This window comes from Agelaius tricolor, unplaced genomic scaffold (assembly GCF_023055355.1).
Source record: "Agelaius tricolor isolate 1412-34295 unplaced genomic scaffold, bAgeTri1.0.p SCAF_9, whole genome shotgun sequence".
Taxonomy (NCBI): domain Eukaryota; kingdom Metazoa; phylum Chordata; class Aves; order Passeriformes; family Icteridae; genus Agelaius; species Agelaius tricolor.
The window spans coordinates 23,711,215-23,731,927 of NW_027269269.1; the positions used below are offsets into that span (position 1 = coordinate 23,711,215).

A 20,713-nucleotide genomic window follows, 5' to 3' on the forward strand; every position below is an offset into this window, starting at 1 on the left:
GTGTGCGCAGCTCTTCTCTGCAGGTGGAAGCTTGTTCTTCCTTACAGAGGTGTTTTGTCATTGAATTGTTTGTGGTTTCAACTTTCACAGGCTGGTTGGGAAAGTCTCAGTTCCCACCAAGGGACACCAGACAGTCATGGCTCAGTAGGGGCCAGGGGAGGAGGCAGCCAAGGGAGAGCTGCAGTGGGCAGTTCCCTTGCAAAGGCAAGGAGCCGTGATACCTCTTTTCTGTCATGCGTACAATCACTCGTATCTCACTGCAGACACTGCACTGTTTCCATGCAGTCCCACCAGTGCAGAGCAGGCACAGCACCTGGCAGGACCTTGGGATCCTGTGCAGACCTGGCACTGCCTTGGTGTGTCAAGTCACACTCAGTCCTGGACAGCCGGGTGCAGGCAGGGACTCGGAAATGCTCCGGATGTCTGTGCTTACTCTGTGTTGGGGGTCCAACTTCTCAGCACCAGATGCTGCCAGAGATGAGAAACAGCCTTTTCCACTGCCTAATTTCCTAATTTTAGCTCTCCACCTTGAGGCCCTGCATTGCTGGTTGCCATGGTGATCCTTCACCACTGGCATTGCCTCTGGCTTTCGCCTGCGGGTGCCTTGGAAATGTCTTTTTCCTCCTTGCTCCTCAGGAGACAACAGCTGAGGCAGAGGCATTGCATGTGACTCTCTGCACTGTCAGCTCAGGTCTTCTGCTTAGTGTTTGCCTGTTAACATGCACGAACCTTCATCCACAGGGTTACATTTCCCAGCCCTCCAAAAGCATTGCGCATTCCCATTCCCATTCAGTAGACAAGCTGGGCTATGCATACATGACGCTGCCCAGCTGCCCTGAACTTCTGGCCCTTGAGCTGTTGAGAAGAGCTTTCTCCATGGTGTTTGCCAGAGAAGATGTCTGAGAAGGTCGTGCCCCTGCAGGGTGAAGGGTCAGAGTGCCCCTGTGTTGTGGCAGACATTCCAAAGGCACAGGCACTCCTGCCCTGGCTTCATCCTTGCTGCTTTTGCACCTTCCCACTTGCTCTCTGGGCGGCAGAGGAGTACCTAAAAGAGAGAGAGAGAGAGCTTGGGCACCTCACTCGAGGCAGAAGAGAGGAACTGCCTTGCCAAGGCTTGCAGTGGAAATGCCACCGTGCAGCAATTAATAACAATTCTCTGCCCTTTCCCTTCCGCCTGCCCGAGCGCGCTGTGGACTGGAACGGGTGACACTTCCCAAGCACAGGATGACAGAAAAGGCAGTGGCAGCTCTCAGAGATAAAGCAGTATAAAAGCTGTGATCCCAGCAAATCCTGATTTTAATTAATTTAATGGCAATGATGTTGAAACACTATGGAGTCTTTTTTTAAAATTTTAAATTTTAAAAATTTGTGGTTTATATTTTCAAGCTTTTACAAGGCAGGTGCAAGGATGGCTATTTAATATTAAAGTGGCAGCTGCCTCACTCACTCACTTCAGTGGGTGAAGCTTTATAAAAAGCAAACATGACAAGATCCAAGGTAAGATCAGAGTATCTCTCACAAGAAACCAGTTTGGCTGGTAGATTCTGGGAGATCACCAGAGAATTGGGAGATTATAAAGCCTCGTTTGCAGACCCTCACTGTACTCATCCAGTCATCCACCTCTGTCTCTGTTACACTGTCAGTTGTGCACATTTGCTGGGAAGGCAGCCAGGAGCTGCTAGAAAGAGCTCCCACCCTGTGGTATGCCACAGCTGGGTTTGAGAAACCCTGTGCCAGAATGAGAGGGCAGGCAGGCAGAGCAGCTTGCTTCATTTCTTCCTCTGGCTGAATCCTGAGGTGGATAAAGCCATGCTGGAATGTGGCAATCAGCCCCAACCCCCTGCCAGCCTAGGGCAACTTAAGGCAATAAGAAGAAGCAACCAGAAAATTGTGTGGCTTTGATTAATAAGAAAAATCAGAGTAATGTGGCCTTCTAGCCTGGCAGGTGGCAGAGTGTCTTCAGAAGCTATTCTGGTAATATCACCCTGCCAGCATCCCCATCCCAGGTTGCAATGGAAGAGCTGTGGGATGGTTCCTGGGCTTTAGCACTAGCAGGGAGGGAGCTGTGGATGGCCCCATTGGAGACTGGGTTTCCAAGTGAGCTCCCTTGGGGAGAGGAGTCCAGCAATCTAAGGTTGGGCACTGCAGATGGTTGTTGAGGCCAGCTGCATTGTAGCAGTGCCCTAAGTCCCAGCCAGGAATGAAAAGCCAGGTTTGGCATTGGCGGGCATGGATGGGAGGTGGCTGCTGGCAGTCCTGCCTGTCCATGGGAGAGGCAGAGTACTGCCATTTATTGTGGGCAACTGGATTACTGACCTCACTGGGTGGCCACTCAAAGCTGTGCCCAGCTGATTTTTTCTCTCTTTGACTGCTTGAAGGGATTGACAAGTTGTTCAAAACTCCTCTAAATGGATCAGCACTTTGGTAGTTACATTGCATTTTAGGTGTGTGAGTGCCCAAAGTCAGACTCCAGCCTTGGACAATTTGGGTTTTTCTTTGTGTATTTTGCAAAATGAGCTATTCTTCCTTCCCTGCCCTGAGCTGCATGAGGTTGCTTTGTGCAGTGAAGTACTCCTGTTGTTCCATGCCACCCCAGAAGCGCCCGGTTCCCATCCCTCCCCTGGAAGGTGGCTGGAGAGAGCTGGATGCAGGAGAAGGGATAGCGTGTCACTTGTAGCTCAGAAACAAAATGTGAAAGGAGATGAAAAGGCAGAAGGAGGGTGATGCTGTCTTCATGGGGAGAACAGGCCTGGGACATGGAATACATTTCTCAGCTAAGACTGGCATGTCCAAACACTGTATTTGACAGAATAAGCATCAAAATAGGAACTCCTGCAGAGAATCCAAAAGATGTTTGTCACTATGTGAACCTGGAGGGATTCCTGCAGTGCTTTGAAAAGACCTTCTCAGGTTTGATGAATTGTGCAGTAGGCCAGCAAACAAACTATTCTGAAGACCAGGGCAAGGTTATTCAGAAAATGATCTGGCTGCCTCTGTGCGCTGTTCAGTAAAGACAGAACCTCTCTGTGAAATTGTGGTTTAAAAGCAAAACAAACAAAAATCTAGAATAAAGAAGAAACAGGAGGGAAAAATGTGTTCAGCATTTGTCAATAATGCTTGCTCTTCCGACAAATTCTGTTCCTTTTTCATTGCCTATTTTCAAAAGTAAGTGATATAGGTACAAAGATGCCACAAATGAGCAGAGCATAAGAATAATACTCTGATGAGAAGTGAAAAAACATTTTTGTATTAGAGGGAAGAAACACAGCAGATGTGATTGACTTATCTCACTGATTATTTTTCATTCCTCAATCTTCTTTCTGATGCAAAACTGTTGCAGAAGCCAGTTGGCTGGCATAAACCAGATACTCAACATACAGGTGGAAAATGTCAGGTGAATTGAGAGTCACAAAGGAAATTAATGACAAAGCAGGGAATTAAGCCAGGCTCTTCAAAGTCTGAACCCTGGAACTATCTTCTCTTTTAAAAGTCTATTAAAAAAGGCATTAAATGGATAAAAATAAATGGTAGTTGTATGATTAAACTATGGAAATATTCCACACTAGGTGTCACCAGTTTAGGAATGCTGTGGGACATAAAAAAAAAAAAAAAAGAAAATATCTGACAGTTATGTGAACAACAATACTTGTGATGACTTTGGCTAGGAGAAAACTGTAAAGCATATAAATTGTGCTGCAGGACATAAGTCAACTGCAGGCTGTCAGGAATCAGGAAGGAATTTTCATTATGGGAGGATTACTGGATAATTATCTCACCCATGACAGTGTTCTTCCTTTAAAGTGTTTGATCTTAACTAGTGAAAGCAAGATAATGGGTCAGTTTTTTGTGACAAGGACATTATCTGGTGCCTGATGACAATTTTTCTGCCTGTTTGTATTGTACCTTTCTCTAGGGATATGTTCACCTTCTTCCTAAGTGTCTCAAGCAAAGACATTTCTGCTCCCTACCCTCTGTGAAAAGAAATTTTAAAGACAGGAGTCCTTGACATGAGCAAATTATTCTTGCCATTCATGCTAGACTTCCTCTTGCTCATGTTTGCTCCACTTCTCCCAGGTGATTTTCCAGGAATGACCTGAAGGAAACCCTGTATTCTTGGGACTGTAGCCCTTGTTCTTGTGTCTGCTGCTTCTTATTGTCTGAGCTGTCCATCTATTGAAGTCATGTCTCTCTTGTTCTGTCACCCCCACCCTAACACCGTGGTACCTTTTGGTCCTGATACCAGTTAAATGTGCTATTTTTTTTAACTGTGTTGTTACTCTTGTGGATAATGATGTATTTTGTGTCTCTGATTTTGTATCTTGCAGGAAGAGCCAAGGAGCAAATCTAAAATCTGTGCCAATGTTTTCTGTGGAGCTGGGCGTGAGTGTGCAGTGACAGAGAAGGGAGAGCCAACCTGCCTCTGCATTGAGGTATGGGAGCAGCACAGGTTCTGTGTCTGGGACAGGTGGCACCACCATCACCCCCCAGATGGGTTTCTGTCACTGGAAGGATCCCGTGGTGGAACAAGGCTATGGCTGTTTTGAAGCAGCTGCAAATTCACAGTGGCTCTTCAAACAGCAGGACTGTTTCCAGTGTTGTGTGGGGGAAGAGCCCTACAGGGTAGATATAGTCTGGGACTCACAGCTGTGCTGCTTGCAGGACTGCCTAGGGTCTTTACACGCACAGGAGACTTTTGTTGGGAAAGCCCAGGGGGGTATGGGTGTGCAGCTGGCTTTGAAGGGCACTCTAGGGAGTGGTCTGTGAGCTCCAAGACAGCCTGACCTCACTGGCGCCTTGTTTGAGGAGGTTACAAGCACCCTACTAAAAATCAGCTTTTGTAAAATGGAAATAATTGTGGTAGAGTGCTGTAAGGATGAATAGCTGTATCCAGCAGGGAGTCAGAGATGATTAGAAGAGTCTTTCCCAGCTGTAGGGACACAATGTCTCCCTACTGTGCTCTGCTCCATGCCTTCAAAACATTTCTGCCTGGCTCCTGGGAATGGCCATGCGGCTCTTTGTTCCCCCTTCCCTCAGAGCTTGCAGCTCTGGCATGACCAGCCTGGGCACTGGAGGGTGAAATGATCTGTTAGTAGGAAGAGAGTCTGTCACTCTGCGTAGGCTTGGCCAGACCAAAAGGAACAGAAGAGAGAAGCTCATAGCCTGAACAGTGGCACTGGTGAACTCTTTTTGCTGTGGGCTATGCTGTTTGTTCATGGCTCATGGCTTATTCTGCCATTTGGTTGCAGAAGGGTGGAGCAGAGTCTGCAGAGAGATGCAATGGAGCCAAGCAAGCGCAGGTGCAGAGACCAGAGGCACAGAAACACCTCTGGGCAGGCATGGCCACGGCACATGGAGCAGCAATTGCAGGATTATGCTCCATATTTATGCTGAGCACTGATTTATCTGCAGGGGTCTACTTTCAGAAAGACTCCTATCATGCTGGTGATGATGGAAACTGGGATGAAGTGAGGCCTTTGAACTCACACCCACAGACCTCCCTGTGTGGGTTTTCCTGGGGTTATGATGGGTGAGTTAGCCTGTTCCAAACACAGGGCCAAGGGGACTATGCCAAGGACTTCTCCTGAGCTGGGCTATGGTTGGACTCACCGAGCTGTCCCAAGGAGGCGGGTGAAAGGCTGTGTTCTCTGGCTCTCCCACAGAAATGCAAACCTCACAAGAGGCCTGTGTGTGGGAGCAATGGCAAGACGTACCTGAACCACTGTGAGCTGCACCGTGACGCCTGCCTCACCGGCTCCAAGATCCAGGTGGATTATGATGGCCACTGCAAAGGTAACCCTGGCAAGGAGGGCTGGATGCACTCTCAGGGACGAAGAGCTGGAAGGGAAGCATGGCATGATAACAAGGCAAGGCAGAGGCCTCACCAGCAAGACCTTGTCTCACAGTTGCTGAGTGGGGTAAACAAGGCAAGCCTCTGAACTGGAGCCAGATTCAAGCAAGAGTCCAGATGACCAGGCAAGCTATCAGTGATGAAGTAGGCCTGAAATCAAGTTGTGAAGTCAGGACTGGTGATTCTGGTAACCAGAATCAGACAAGAGCCAGACGAGCTCATAGTGATGCAGTCTGTGGCGTTAATTCGGCCTCCTGCTGGGTTCAGGGTGTCCCCAGCAGGCTGCACGGGGTCCGGATAGCGCAGTCCTATTCGGGACACACTGTCTGATTCCCAAGCAGCTCTCAGCCGCAGGCAACCTTAGCAAGCTTAAGGGATATCAGCTCTTTAGTGATTATCAGCTCATTGTGATTTCAGCTCTCAGCTTGCTAGGTGCCTAGGCAGGCAGACACAGGGAGAGAGAGGAGAAAGCCATTTAGAGTTCCACAGTGATGTCTTAATTGAATCTTCTGTGAAGGGTTCCAGTGACAGCTCTTCTACCAGAACAGAGCTAAAACAGCCCTTTATATAGGGTATAGGGGGATCAGAAATGGCAAAATGGCAAGGGTTAGAGGAAAGTGACCTATAGAGTTACAGAGAGATAAGCAAGGGTCCAAAGGCAGAATAGGGGCTTCTAGCTATTCACCATGACTTGGCATTTCCTATCTCTAGGCTTCTGCTCGCCATGGGGCCCTTGCAGGCCCTGTGCCTGCTACATAGCAGGGCTGAGATCAAGGTGGGAACACAGTCACCAGGTCAGAGCCTGGATCAACAGTCTATGGAAGAGAGTGGTTGTAACAGAGCTGGAGACAGGCATGGCTACAACATGATAATCACAGGCAAGGACTAGGAGTTGAGGAATCAGATATGAAATGGAGCCTCATGGTTCACGGTTAGAGAGTTTGGATGGAGGCTCTAGGTGAGGCCAGCAAGGTCATTAAGGCCCTCATTAGTGCACTCAAAATCCTGACACCTTGACTGTGGTGAGACCTTGGAGCTATTGTCTCCCCAAGCTTCTGGGAGTGTGGCAAGGAGAGCAGAGCAACCTTTTGCTCCTGCTGCCTCACTCTAAGCTTTTGGATTCAGCCAGGTAAGTGTCCCAGTTTAACTGCTGAGGAAAAGCCATGCTCTGAGGATAAACTCCTAAAACCAATACTATCATCCATGTTCCTAAGGAACCTCAATAACTTTAGGAGCAAGGATTTTGCCTCATCAGTGGGCCTGTTTAACTCACACACACACACACACACACACACACACACACACACACACACACAGCAGCTGCATGGTTTTCTTGTGTTCAGACAGTTTCATGTGTTTAAATGTGTGCCCACTGTCTCTTACCCTGTCACTGAATACCATGGATGAAAGTCTGGTGCAGTCTTCCTCATTTCCTTCCATCAGATTTATAAACATTGATGAGATTGTCCCTGAGCCTTCAATTCTTTGGTCTAAACTGTCTTCAGTATCTCCTCATGGTCCAGGGATTCCAGCCCCTCAATCATGTATGTGGCCCTCATATACCCAAAGACTCCCAGGTTCTTCTGCTTTTACCCATGGTGGGAAGAGATTTGTATTGCTTCACACTGCATCAGAAATGTCCTCTTCTGTCTTTCCATTAACAGAGAAGAAGTCTGAGAATCCAGCTGCAAGTCCAGGTAAGAAGCTGTGTCCTGTTTGGCTGAGGCCTCTGTATGAATTTGTATGCTCTGGGAGATGGGCAGAGGGTGTGCTGGGGGGGTGCAGAACTCTGTGTAAAAAGCATATCCTGCATGGGCTGTAGAAGAGTCTGAGTTGATAAATCAGCTGAAAGGTCATTGCCCAGCTCTTTACTCTTGGGTAACCTTTCAGAGCTCATTCATCTCCCGCGCTTTTCACTGTGCTGGGATGTCTCAGGGACTCAGCATAGACTAGGTGCAATGAAACCCAGTTTGCCCCCAGGGACTCAAACGGTGTTCGTCACCCAGACTGAGGGATGGAGCACTCTTTTAAAAGGAAACTTTGCTTTAGGAGTGATGAACCAATGGGTGCAGAGGCAGAGAGTCAGGAGGTACAGCTGAACTGCCTCTACCATCAGCCAACCAAGATGATCTTGAGTCTCTTCTAATCTAAATGATTCTATGATCACCTAAATTTTAAGTCTCTTCGATTTCTTGTGCTTGGTTTCTCCCCTTATGTATTGCCATGTGTACTTAACAGTGGATTTTAGGGCCATGGCTTGTCATCATGAGATCCTTTTCCTATTCATGACCTCTAAATACTGGAGCTGTATAATCATCAACTTTAACTTCCTATGACAGATGAGAGCAAAGTCTCACACAAACTAAAGAGGAAGGACCATGTCAGAGCACAGCCACCACCCTAAAGCAGTTTTAAAGAAGTACAAAATGAAACATGCAGAATCCCTATAGAGCTGATTTTTTTTTTCATCTCTCCATCTGCTTGTGATAGTAGTCACTGGATTCAGAAGATCCTTAGTGTGTGCAAGTGACATGAATGCACACTGATTCCTTTTCTGGCTTTGCTGACCACTGGGCAGGTGTGACAATTCCCAGCTAGGCTTTCAGTTTTGTTTCTAAATCACAGCTTGTACTAGCACACAAAGTGATAACTGCTCTAGAGAAACCTGTGATACTGGCAAGCACTGTGAATGAATAAACCCAACCTGACTCCCTCTCATTTCCAGTCAGAGTGGACAAACCAGGGCTTTGAAGAAACAGTATTTCCTGAGATAGTAGGCTCTAAAATTCAAGTCTTGGAGATGGAGTGGTAGAAAGGCTTGCTCCGTCTAGATTTCTCCCTTGCAGAGGATAGACGTTTTGGTACTTCAGGGTTGACAGCTGAATGACAATTCTACGCAGTGTCGGGAAGCCTGGGGACATTGTCAGTTACCTTCCTCAGTTTGGGACTCTTCACACCAAGATGAGTCAGCTCCGGGTTGTTCTTCCACAAGCTTCAGGAATGGGAAGGAAGAGCTTTGGCAGGAGTGTTGTTTTCCAGCCGTACCACATGGTGTCACCAACAGCCCATCCACTATTCAGCACATGACATATCTGCTTGGATCTGGCAGTGATGTAACTCCACAGACTGGACTGAGGGGCTGCAAGCCGCCATCAGGGCGAGCTGGCTGGCTTTTATTTCCAGTCCTCTCTTTGTGATCTCCCTGCCAGCGTGATTTCTCTCACTCTTGTTTTTCCTTCTGCTGCACTGTCTCCCATCACAGTTGTCTGCTACCAGTCGGACAGGGACGAGCTTCGTCGCCGGGTCATCCAGTGGCTGGAAGCTGAGATTATCCCAGATGGGTGGTTCTCCAAGGGCAGTAACTACAGTGAAGTCCTGGACAAATATTTCAAGGCAAGTAGAGCAGCACCTGCCTCAAAGCCCAGACAACATTTCTTGCCTTGTCACTGCATAACAGCTGCTGTGCCCCCAGCTGAGAGGTTCCAGTGTGTGATATGCCTGTTGAGCTGGGGACCAGAGGGATCTGATAAATCCTACAGCCTGATGTGTTATGGGCTGCCTGCAGCAGCCACTGACTGAGGCATTGACACAGCTTGTGACAACCAGCTGTGGAGCATCTTTGATTCCTGGTGTCTGACCTGCCCTGGGGAAAAGGAAGAGGGCAAGCCTCATATGCCTGTAGCAGAGTAGAGAACTAATCTTGGGTAAAATGCCAGAGGAAAAGAAGGGAAAGTGCTGGAAATGCAGGAATCTGTGGCAGGGGCTCCTGATTTTTTGGTCTAGATAGTCCCAAGGCCATGCTGAGATGGGTATAAGGGACATTTGGGGGCTTCAAGGAATATGTCCCAGTTGTGGCTGAGAGCTGGCAGTTCCCTAGTACTCTGCAGAGTGAAAGCCACTTGCAATAATCCTGTTCCTCCCTCCTGCCTGTCAGTCTATCCCTCACCCCACCAGCAGATCCCAAGCTTCTCCCATGCTCCTGCCACATGCACTGCTGTGTCCCTCCCCCTCACGCCTGGCTCCTGACAGAGACTTCAAAGCATTCAGGATGAAGCTGGAGGAGCAGGTGGGGAAGAGGGGATAGCATTTAAATCATGAGCTGTTGACAGCCAGAGATTAATGGTGCCTGACAGGAGTTAGCACTGCAAGCAAATCTGCCATGGCAATGGCACCCCCTGGTGAGACAGAGGAGCTGGTCCCCTCGCTCCACAGAACATCCTCACATTTCCAGTGGAAATCCACTGCCCTGGGCGCTCCTGTCAGTGCCTGCCAGCACAAAAAAACAGCAGTGTACTGTGTTAGTCCCTCTGCCTGCAAATATGCTGTCCCCAGCCACTTTTGCAGGGTCTCCCCAGGTCATAGGCTTTGCTGAAATGCATGAGCCAGCCACAGGCTTGTTCGACTGTCACCACACAAGCCGTTCACACCCACTGTCCCCACGCCTGTCAGCGTGCTGCTGATATCCTGAGGCTGAGCTCAGAGGCAGGGAGCCTCACGTTCTCTTTACTGTCCCACTTTTTCTAGAGCACTGATCCCAGCCAATGGGTGAGAGATCTTATGGCAAAGAAATACCTCTGCTTGTACCAAAGGAAGAATTTCCATGGCCAAGGTCAACAGGATGAGGTTCAGTAAGGGCAAATGTCAGGTCCTGCATTTGGATCACAACAATCCCTGGCAGAATTACAGGCTGGGGAAACAGTGGCTGCAAAGGGAGGTGGTGGAGTCACCATCCCTGGAAGGGTTCAAGAAACAACTGGATGTGGCACTTGCTGCTGTGGTTTAATTGATAAGGTGGTGTTCAATCAAAGGCTGATGATCTTGGAGGTCTTTTCCAACCTTAATGATTCTGTGATTCTCTATCAGGTGGTAATCCACCTTTTCAACTACCTTATTCTTTAAGCTTTGAAACATTTTTAAAGCAGAATTCAGAGTTTGGAGTAACTTGGGACAAATCAAGGCAAAGCAAACTAAATGGCTTCATACATAGAGAAATTTGTGTCAGCAATGAGTGTCTGCTGTTACTGGAGGAATTTTTTCATGCCAAGCTGTGGGGCTCTTCATACCCTGCATGATTCCTGTGCTGCATGTAGGAAACACTGGAGGCATAGTTGAAATGAAGCTTTTCCCTTTTCTCCTTGATGGGGAGGTTTGTAGATGTGGCATTAAGCTATTTCTCTTCTGGAAGCCTGACTTGTGGGGCTCACTGGGATGTGCTTTGTTCGTCAGGCAGGTCATGACCTTGAAGGACATTATTTCAAGAGGAGCAAGAGTGGTAGTGGGAAGCTGCTCCATTTTGGAGAATGTCTGTGGGAATGCCTTAATGTAGACCATAACTTTGAAAGGCAAGAAAACTCACTTAACAGTCTGGGTCATTAAGAGAACTGCAGTCATTTGACAATAAAAAGCAGGACAAGAGGCTTCAAAGTCTAGTGGAAGTTGACATGTGGAGCAGTTACACAGGATTGTTTCCCTAGCCCTAGATGTTTCTCCTGAAACACACAGAGGTAACAACAGGCAGTGTCTATTCCAGCATTCCTGAGAGCACTGCACAAGGAGCCACAGCGACCTGCCCCAATCACACAGCAAAAATTAAGTGGCAGCAGTCTGTGTGCAGGATTAATTTTCCACTCACAGCAATGCAGCTGTCTCTGAGGGGGCACAGCAGATCCTGCTGAGTGCCCAGCACTGCGGTGCCACATCTCCAAACAGGAAAGCAAAATGCAATTACTTCTTTGGGAGTACAGCCAGGATTTTGGGGCTAAAAATCCTAAAAATCCTTCAGTGCCAGGAGTCTTGTCAGGACCTTAAGAAGTTGATGGTGAGGTGTTGTGCTATTGCATTAAATTTTTTCCCTGGTATCAGCAGAAAATTGCTTCCTGTGATTTTTCCCTTTTGTCACTGTCAGAGTCTAGGCACAGCTTTGGATTTACACATATTGGAAAGCTGACACCTCCTTGAATGCAGCTGGTGTGCTCTAAGGCAGGAGGTATATAAGAAAGCTAAGAGCTGGCTGAAACAAAGAGAAGAAATAGGGTTAGAGCCATAAATCAAGCAGCAGGAGGTGAATGAGAGGCAGTGTAGCTTATCTGTGAGAACAAGGCTAGGATCATTTCTCTCTTATTCTGAGGCTAATGTGGATATGTTGCTGCTTTTCTCTGAGCCTCTTTCTTTGTGAAAAACAGGGATAATGGAACTTGTCTCACTAAAGCTTCAAAATGCTATGTAGGTATGGAAGTGGAAGAAGGAAGGGGTACTTTGAACTGATAAATGAGAGCTTCTCACATCTTCCTATCTTCCCCTACAGAGCTTTGATGATGGTGATTCTCGCTTGGATTCCACTGAATTCCTGAAGTTTGTGGAGCAGAATGAGACTGCCATCAACATCACCACCTACATGGACCAGGAGACCAACAAGTTGCTCAGGTGGGCAGTGGACAGGATGCCAGAGAGAGGGCCGGGGGGCAGATGTAGTAGAATGAAGATGGAAATTCACTCATGGTAAATATCAGCTAGGGCTTGCACTGGCAGAGTTAACTGTGTATGAAGTGGCTTCCAACTTAAATAGGTGTGAACACACAAGAGGAGCAGTCCTATCTCTACCCTTCATGTTAGGCACATATTCCAATCCTCTTTTGCCCTAAATGTAGCACTTGTGCAGCCAGAAGGGAGTTGGGTAACAGAAGATTTGTCATCTTCTTTCTATTTCCTAATAAATTAGCTTTTCTGGGGACTGCCCTCTCCTTTTGCCTAATAGCTACATCCAGTGCAAGGAAGATGGTGGGAAAACACCATTCATAGGCAGCTATAGTTTGAGAGGTTTCCCTCTTTCTTTGTCTGCCACTGTGTGAAAAAAAGGCTGCTTCTGGTTATGCTGTGCTTGCATCTCTACCTGTGTGACAGCATGTAGATGTCAACAAATGTGGATGTCCCGTTCCTGCTGTTCAGAATATTCCCCCCACTGCCCAGCCCGCTGCCAGACAGAGAGTATTTTGTGACTGTTTTTCTTTTCTCTGTATCCCATGAGGTTTCCTTAGAGAAGCCACTTGTGCCAGACATCTTGGAGTCTCCCTAGTTATTACTGTTTTTAGTCACCGGCACTCTGAAGACAGTAGAGAGGCACTGGCCTAGCACAAGCCCTGTGCAGAACAAGCCTCTGTGTTTCCTTTCAGGGGACTCTGCGTAGATGCCCTCATCGAGCTGTCAGATGAAAATGCTGACTGGAAGCTCAGCTTCAATGAATTTCTCAAGTGCCTCAGCCCATCCTTCAACCCACCAGAGAAAAGTAGGAACTCCTCACTTATCTTGGGGAACAAGAGGGGTCCTGGGAAGGGAGGAAAGAAAAGAGATCAGCTTCAGGCCAGACATCGGGTGCTGTAACTCCACAGCCAGAGATAATTTTAATATATGCCTGCCTCTCATCCAACAGCACCCTTTGTCTCTGCATTGTTAAGAGTACTGCTTTTACTGTCCCAGAGCTCCTGCAGCTCTTGTAATAAGAAAGGTTTGGATTTTAGCAGCAAGGCCATAGGTTGGATGGGTATGGTATGCTTGTAAGATCAAGGCATGTATTTAACAGTGCAGAGGTCAATCATGTGAGGAGTTCATGGCCAGATAACTTAGGAAAGTCAGACCAGACCAAAGTCCTGCTATGCTCTGCCTTTCACACAGAGAGCCTCCCTGATGACCATCTCAAAGTTCACTATCCTTCCAAATCATTTCCCCAACTTATCCTCACTTGGATCAGAATAACCCAAGCTTTCATTTCAGGGGTTCTTTTCTTTGTGTAACAAATAAGGAAATTCAAACAAATCCAACACTGAGATTTCATTTGGAATTGAGAAATTGAAATGTGTTCTTCTGATGAAGAAAAACAAAGGGTTTGACTTTCCCAAATTATATTTTGGCTGATTTCACTCACCAAATTCAGCATGAATATTTTAGTCATGAGGAACCTTCTGATGGTTGGGGGAAGGAAGGCTTCCCCTTCAACCAAGGCATGTCCAAAGTATGTTTCCTTTAGCCTGCTCGCTCTCTCACAAGCACTGCCTTTGTTTTGTGCCTCTTCAGAGTGTGCCCTGGAAGATGAGACCTATGAGGATGGAGCAGAGACCCAGGTGGAGTGCAACCGCTGCGTCTGCGCCTGCGGGAACTGGGTGTGCACCGCAATGACGTGCGAGGGTCCGTATGCTCTGCACAAAGTTACTGTGTGTGGGTTTGGACAAAAGAATTCTCACTCTGTGTCCTTCCAAAGGCACCAGCTATCCAGGGTCCTTCTCTCTCCAGCTTTTCCTCAGCTTCTCCATGGCTGGTTTCTGCATAACCCTCACTTGTTCCGTGTTAGTCAAACCCAAGCTGGTACTGTTCCAGAGGTCAGAAATTATGTAACTGGGCTTGGGGCAATGCTGATGGGGTTTGTAGTTTGGATTTGGTGTCATGAAAATTCAGCACTAAATCATCCAGACTAGAGCTACTCTGCATCCTGCTGGTGCAAACCAAATAGGTCACTGGCTGCTACTGTATGTGTAGGTGTGAGCAAGTCAGGATATGTGTCCATATCCTCACTGTATCTGCATTTATGGAATTTGTAAAACAGGATCTAGGATCCTGTCTTGATCAAGAGGGGATATAGGAACCTTCATCCAATGCCAAGAAAGCACTTTAGCTTCTTGCCACAAAAACTGTAGAATAATGCTGATGAAGGGAGATGGTGCTACAGTAAGGGAGGGTTGTTTGCTCCTCCTTTGGAAGGCCCTTAAACTTGCACAGCTACGGTACAATTGTGAGAGGTCGTGGTGCAGTTGTGAACAACAGCTCTCTGTTTCACCTTCTCACACATAGTTCAGGGCCAGTGGAATGCCACCTTTATTCTGTGTTGGCAAATGTATGGGCTCTTCCCAAGGAGTCACATCCAACCTCCTAGCATGGTGCTGCATTTCTCTGGCCTTCTCCCCTAGAAACCCAGCTCTTTTTATATCATTTTATATCCTTCCCTAGAAACCAGGCCCTTGCAGTGCTGTGTGAGACCTGCCAGGAGTACACTGGTTCAGATCTATAGTCAGTAGCTTGGGCAGAATAGAAGAGAGGGAAACAGCATCAGTATGTACAGAGTTTTTCATGTTTATCTCATCTTCTGCAGCAGAGGCTTCAGGATCACCTCAGCTCAGACTTAGCTGTAGCAGCAGGAACTCACCTGAGAAAAGACAACTGTAGTATTAATAGAGCTGCCAGAGGAGCTGTGTGTAGGTGTCATAGATTAAGCAACAGAATGAGAGACACTTTCTGTTGCCTCCCCAGAAACAATCTTCAAAGTTGCTATGCAACACCTGTTCTTGCAGCCTACTTTGTTCCCTGCATCCATGACAGAAACATGCAATGGGATAACGATTCCTTGACTTTCTGCCCATGTCAGAGCAGCAGAGGAGTTAGAGGCTATTGTTAGAGGAATAATGAAACTGAAGAATCAGATCAAACACATCAGTAAGTTACATCTTCATTGAGTAAAATTACCTCTTCATTAGATATCAGTTATTGCACTTGGGTAGCACTGAGCTTCCATTTTTTCCCTACAAGAGGCCAAGATTTTTGAGCTAATTATAGGTGTTTCTTTTCAATAATATGCAGCCTCTTCTACATGGCTTTATTATCAGTCACATGGGAGGGAGAGACAGGGACAGATTGCACATCCAAGTTGTGAAGTCCCAGGCAGCCACAAGGCCTGTTCTCTTTCTAAGAAGCCAACCCGTACCATCCTCCAGCGAAGGCTTCCCCTAAGCTTGAGGGACGCTGTGCCTGACCTGCCTCTCTTTGTTCTTCATGGTTCAACATCTGAAATTTGCATTCCCCATTTGTGAAACACTAAACTCCATTTCTGCTTCCAGGGAGGAATGAGAAGATGCCTGCTCAGAGACACCGACCTGATCAAGATTTGACTGAGGAGGAGATGGCCAGATACGTTCAGGAACTGCAAAAGCATCAGGTCAGCATGAAGCTGGGAAGGTCTGCTTGCACTGAGCCTCCCCTTTCCAGATGTGTTCCTTCTGTTTCTGTCACTTGGAGACTTCTAGAAGTAGAAGGGAGTAAGAGGTAGAAGGAGGAGCAGAGTAAATCTCTTGCCTGTGGGGACAAGATCAGGTGTGGGGCTTTCAAATACAAGCCAGTGTTGGATCAAAGACTTCAGAGCACTACCAATTCCTGTGTCATTGCAGAGCTTCACTTCTGTGCTCTCTTTTCTCTAGGAGACAGCTGAGAAGACCAAGAGAATGAGCACCAAGGAGATGTAAGGGGCCTCCACAGCGGAGGAGCCCAGGAGGATGGGCCCAACCTGCCATCCTGTCCTCCAGTGCTGATCTCAGTATGCACAAGTGTCTGCTACAGTTGCCCAGTCACAGATATTTACATGTATAGCGATGGGTTATTTGTTTTGTAATACACAAAGAATGGGGCCAGGAAAGGGGAGCAGAGCCCACCTGTTCAGGGAGCTTCATTGCTGGGACCTTGGAAGGCTGGGAGGGATTTACAGCAGCCTCTGGGGCCCTTCCCCAGAACAGACAGCTGCTCCCTCCAAAAGCTAACAGGGATTTCTTGTTCCTCTGGATCTGGGGAAAGGATGGAGGTCAATGCTGGATAGAAAAGGGGGTCTTCAGTCAATACAATTGTCAGCACCACCCTTGGCTGCAGACATACAGGCCTGGCAGTTTTGTGGCTGAACACGTGTGCTGCAGGGCACCACTATCCAAGGACCTTACCCTTTGCTTCGAGCTCCTCAAAGCTGGTCAGCCTGGTGTGACAGCTGGGAGTCGTTGTGCCATGCTGGCATAAGTCCAGCACATTCCTCCTTGCTTTCCACCAGACTGTCCCCAGCAGCTCCTCCAGTACACTGTGGGCTCCAACACAACATGGTTCCTTTTGACCTCATCTCACTCTTACTCTCCCTGCCCCCTCCTTAGAGGTGCTATCATATTTTTTTCTTATCACATTCACATGCTGACTCCCCTTTTTTTTTGTTTCGGGTTTTTTATTATTTTATTTCCTATGGTAGTGATTCAGCTTTTGTATGTTTTGTAGCTCTAGATCTTTCAAGAAAACCCAGCGTGTGGGTTTTTGTTGTTGACAGTGCTGTAATGCCCATGCACAGTTTGTATTGCACTGCGCTCAGCTGCCACAAACACCACAGGCAAATTGTGAGCCTTGCACTACAGGGTATTTCCCAGCTGGGGGATAGCAGTGTCCCTCGTGGGAAGGAGAGACAGGGTTGGATGTAATTAGTTTCACCAGACACAGACTGCCACTGCAGCTCTCTAGCTCTCACTCTTGTAGCTAGCATTGACCATGTGCTCAAAGTCTGTGCTCGTGCCTCTCTAAATTGCTCAAAGCAGTCTAGAGACAGAGGGACCAGGCAATCCCATTAGGACAGTATCTTAAAAAGCTTAACTATGTAGAAAACTGTTTAGTTGTGCTGTTGGCATCATCTTGGGCTTTTCATCTTCCTCTGGGGTGAGGCAGCAGTGTTATTCTTTGATTCCAGGTATGAGTTTGGAGTCAGGGCTGGAAGCCTCATTACTCACACATTTCTCAATGTCATTATCAGACCACCTTTGACCACTCTCACATTCCTTCGTGGGTCAGTTTCATCCCACATGTTTCTCAGAGCATTGGTCCTAATGTAAATGAAATGCTCTTTTGTTGATAGTCACCTCTGTAGCCTGAAGCTCAGCTGATTTTCTTATGCAGTTGTCAAATGTACTTCATGTACACCTGAACATCCATGTTCCCTTCATGCCTGTGCTATGCTTCCCAAGCAGTTGCATGTGCCCTGATCCACTACTTGTGACTTCCATCTTTCTGTTTGTGAGCAACTTCAGCAGTTGTTGCTGTGTATCTTGCAGTCCCTATTGCTTGCTCAAGCAAAATTCCACTTGCATCTGCAAAAGCATGTCCAGTTTGAGTGAAGATCAGCAGGACTTGAGTCCCAACATTCCCCTTCTTGCACAGTGCTTCCTTTAAGAGGAGGAATAAACTGGTACCTAGAAGTATAGGAAAAAAAGAATGCTTGGTCCCTCCTGTGCTCTTTCCCATGAGCCAGATGTGTTAAAGGCTGTCTGGTTGTTGTGGTGTGAAGCATCTTATTCCAATATCTGGTCTTTGAGCTGTTTTCCTGATGTGAAGCCAGAGGACTTCCATTAACTTTGACATTGCGCCATTTTTCCAGTGAGAGCTATAATGTACCCTGGCATTGAGGTTTTGGTATCATAAATACAGGAGACTGTTTTTTGGGGTTTTTTCTCATGAGGGCCTGGATTTGAGTAGCTGTCACCTGTGAAGGTGAGAGGAATGAGTCCATGTGAGCTGAGGGTAATGTGGACAATGCTATACTGGGACAGAATAATTGTGTTCTGGTGGCACTGGAAGAAGTGGTTGGTGAAATAGGAGCACCCATTAGACATAGGCTTGCTCCTTCCCAAGAGTATGAGCGAAAGGGCTTTATGTGCTGGATCTGGAGTCACAGGAACATTGTTAATAATGTTTTGCTTTATTCCAGCCCTCCTCTAAAAGGTAGTTAGTGCCTCCCAGATCACTTCCTTCCAGCTTGGGTTGTTAAAGTGCCTTAGAGAAAACACAACAGCTTGCCTTAAAGGCTTTCCCTGGACAGGGATAACATCTTGTTCAGTCAGGAATATTTCCAACTGTGAAAACCAGAGCATGTGCAGGAAGGGGAGGCGAATGCACAGCTTCAGGGCTTCTGTAGGCTGCACTGTGATGTGTTCTCTGTCCCCTCCTGCCCGCTGTGGCTGTGCAGCCGTGTGGATGGGCGTGGCTGCTGGGGCAGCCAGAGATGTGTGCTGGCAGCTGAGGTTTACAGAGCTTGCTCTTGCACTGAGGGCGGAGGGACGGGCTGTGGTCTCCGGCAAGCAGAGCTCTCCAAGAAGCCATACAACAGATCCCAGGGTAGCCTAGGGCAGCAGCTGGGAGTGCAACAACAGTGCCTCTGGAAAGGGCTGCTGCTGCCTCTGGAGCCTCTTCCTCCTTGTGCCCCCATGAAGGGACGTGGTGGAAAGTGGGGCCCCTTTTAAGGGCAGCAGTTCTCAAAGGGGACCAAAACATCTCAGCAGCTGAGACTGAGCAATGCTCAGGCTTCTGCAGGATGGTCACTCACTAACTCCTGCAGGCTGCTGGGGAAGGAAGTGCTGAATTTCAGCCATTGCTCTCTGGGATGATTGCTGTACAGACTACAAGGGGCAGGGAAGGTGTTTTGTTTTGTTTTTCCCAAAAAACCAAATTTAAGCAACAAACAAAAAAGTCCCACTCCTCCCTCTATATTCCCTCCTGTACGTGTGTGAAATTTATCAGTATTCTGTAGGTTTCCTTAGTGCACTTATTTTACTTGATTTTGTAATTTTTTTGAAGCAGGGGGGTTTGGATATTACTGCCAAATAAATGAAACAAAATTTAAAAAATAACACTTGTTTGGTTTATTTTTCACAAGCCACACAACTTGTTTTCAAAAAAAAAAAAACCTGTCTTTGCACATTCATACACAGATCTCAGTGTGTTGGACAAATGTAAGACATGACTGTTTCTGTTTTATAGCTGGGGAATCAGGTGGAAAGAACCCATAGGCAAGCAAAAACAGTAACTAAAGGCCTTGAAAATGTAACTGAATGGTGAGATAGCCTTCAGTGGTGTTGTATGACAGGAGGACGTGCCCTACTATTCATCTCCCCAGCAATGCCACTGCTGTGAGTGCTTCTGTGCAGATAATGGTCTGACAGAAGAGAAAGCTGCCTTGCTTTGTTCTACTTGGTGTGCTCCTTCCAAAGCTGTTTAAAAATGAAAACCAAACAACTCCCAAACATTGGCTCTTCCATGTTGTTTTTCACGCCAAATGGCCTCTTTAGCATGTACCAGCTGCTGCAAATGCAGTCTTTTCTGTGGCATTCCCTGCCTGTTCACTGCTCAACTGCAAAGTGAGGCTGCTTTATTACTGCAATTTCTACTGTGCGGATTCCCCAGGATTTTAAGAAGAAATGAATGGAAGCAGCAGCCACAAATTTAGCTAGGTGGCACTACAAATATTTTGCCTTGTGCTCCATGCATATTTACTGAAGCAAAGTGGTTTTGAGGTGGGAGAGAGGAAAAGCAAAAATTCTGTTGCCCGCTTCTTGTAGAGGCCTGGGAAAAACTGACCTGTTTATGTTGTGCACATCTGAGTATTAAATTACTGCACTATAGTTACATACCCTTAATCACAATTCTCCAGTGCTGTTAAACTTGAGGTAGAGAAATAGGCTATTTAAGTGGTAGATCAAGAGACTGAACTGCATTTGTAAGGTATTTATTAACTTTAGCTCTGAAGACAGGAGCAGACTGATCTATAATAAGACTCAGTTCCTGAACCATGTTACAGGACACACCTTGAGGAGAACCAGGCTTAAAGCACTACAAAAGACAAGAGCAAAATCCAGATGACCTTACTCTTGTGCTTACGTAAACTGTCCTGGAACAGCACAGTATTTGTAAAGTGGGGAAAATTATGTTGATAAGAAGTTAACAATACTTGTGAGGTGTCTGCTCTGCAGCTATCTCTGGGTTCACGTCAGGACCTATACTTGTGAATCCACAGACTCTTGGAAAACAAATGAAAAGAGTCCAATGGAAATTGACCTGTTCATTCCTACCCACTGTGGCACACTTTCTTGAAGGCTGGGCATAGCCCTGACAACCTCCTCGTCTCAGCAACAGGAGCTGTCATGTCAAAATAGTGTGGTGATAAAATCCAGATTTCATAAGAGCACCAAAGGAAGGACAAGTGGACTATGGGTTTCGTCCATAGTATTCTAGACACCTTTGAAATCAGCATTGTTGCTA

The 20,713-nt window shown here is 47.0% G+C and overlaps 1 protein-coding gene across 1 annotated transcript in view; it reads left to right on the top strand.

The window, feature by feature from the left end:
- FSTL1 (follistatin like 1) overlaps nucleotides 1-19,305 on the top strand; it is a 53,313-nt gene extending 34,008 nt beyond the window's left edge. The window contains exons 3-11 of the mRNA XM_071433262.1: nucleotides 4,326-4,430; nucleotides 5,661-5,790; nucleotides 7,513-7,545; nucleotides 9,111-9,241; nucleotides 12,153-12,271; nucleotides 13,018-13,130; nucleotides 13,916-14,026; nucleotides 15,727-15,824; nucleotides 16,084-19,305. Of these exons, the coding sequence (XP_071289363.1) occupies nucleotides 4,326-4,430; nucleotides 5,661-5,790; nucleotides 7,513-7,545; nucleotides 9,111-9,241; nucleotides 12,153-12,271; nucleotides 13,018-13,130; nucleotides 13,916-14,026; nucleotides 15,727-15,824; nucleotides 16,084-16,128 (885 nt within the window). The 3' untranslated portion in view covers nucleotides 16,129-19,305. The remainder of the gene's footprint in view (nucleotides 1-4,325; nucleotides 4,431-5,660; nucleotides 5,791-7,512; nucleotides 7,546-9,110; nucleotides 9,242-12,152; nucleotides 12,272-13,017; nucleotides 13,131-13,915; nucleotides 14,027-15,726; nucleotides 15,825-16,083) is intronic.
- The last annotated feature ends 1,408 nt before the right edge of the window (nucleotides 19,306-20,713 follow it).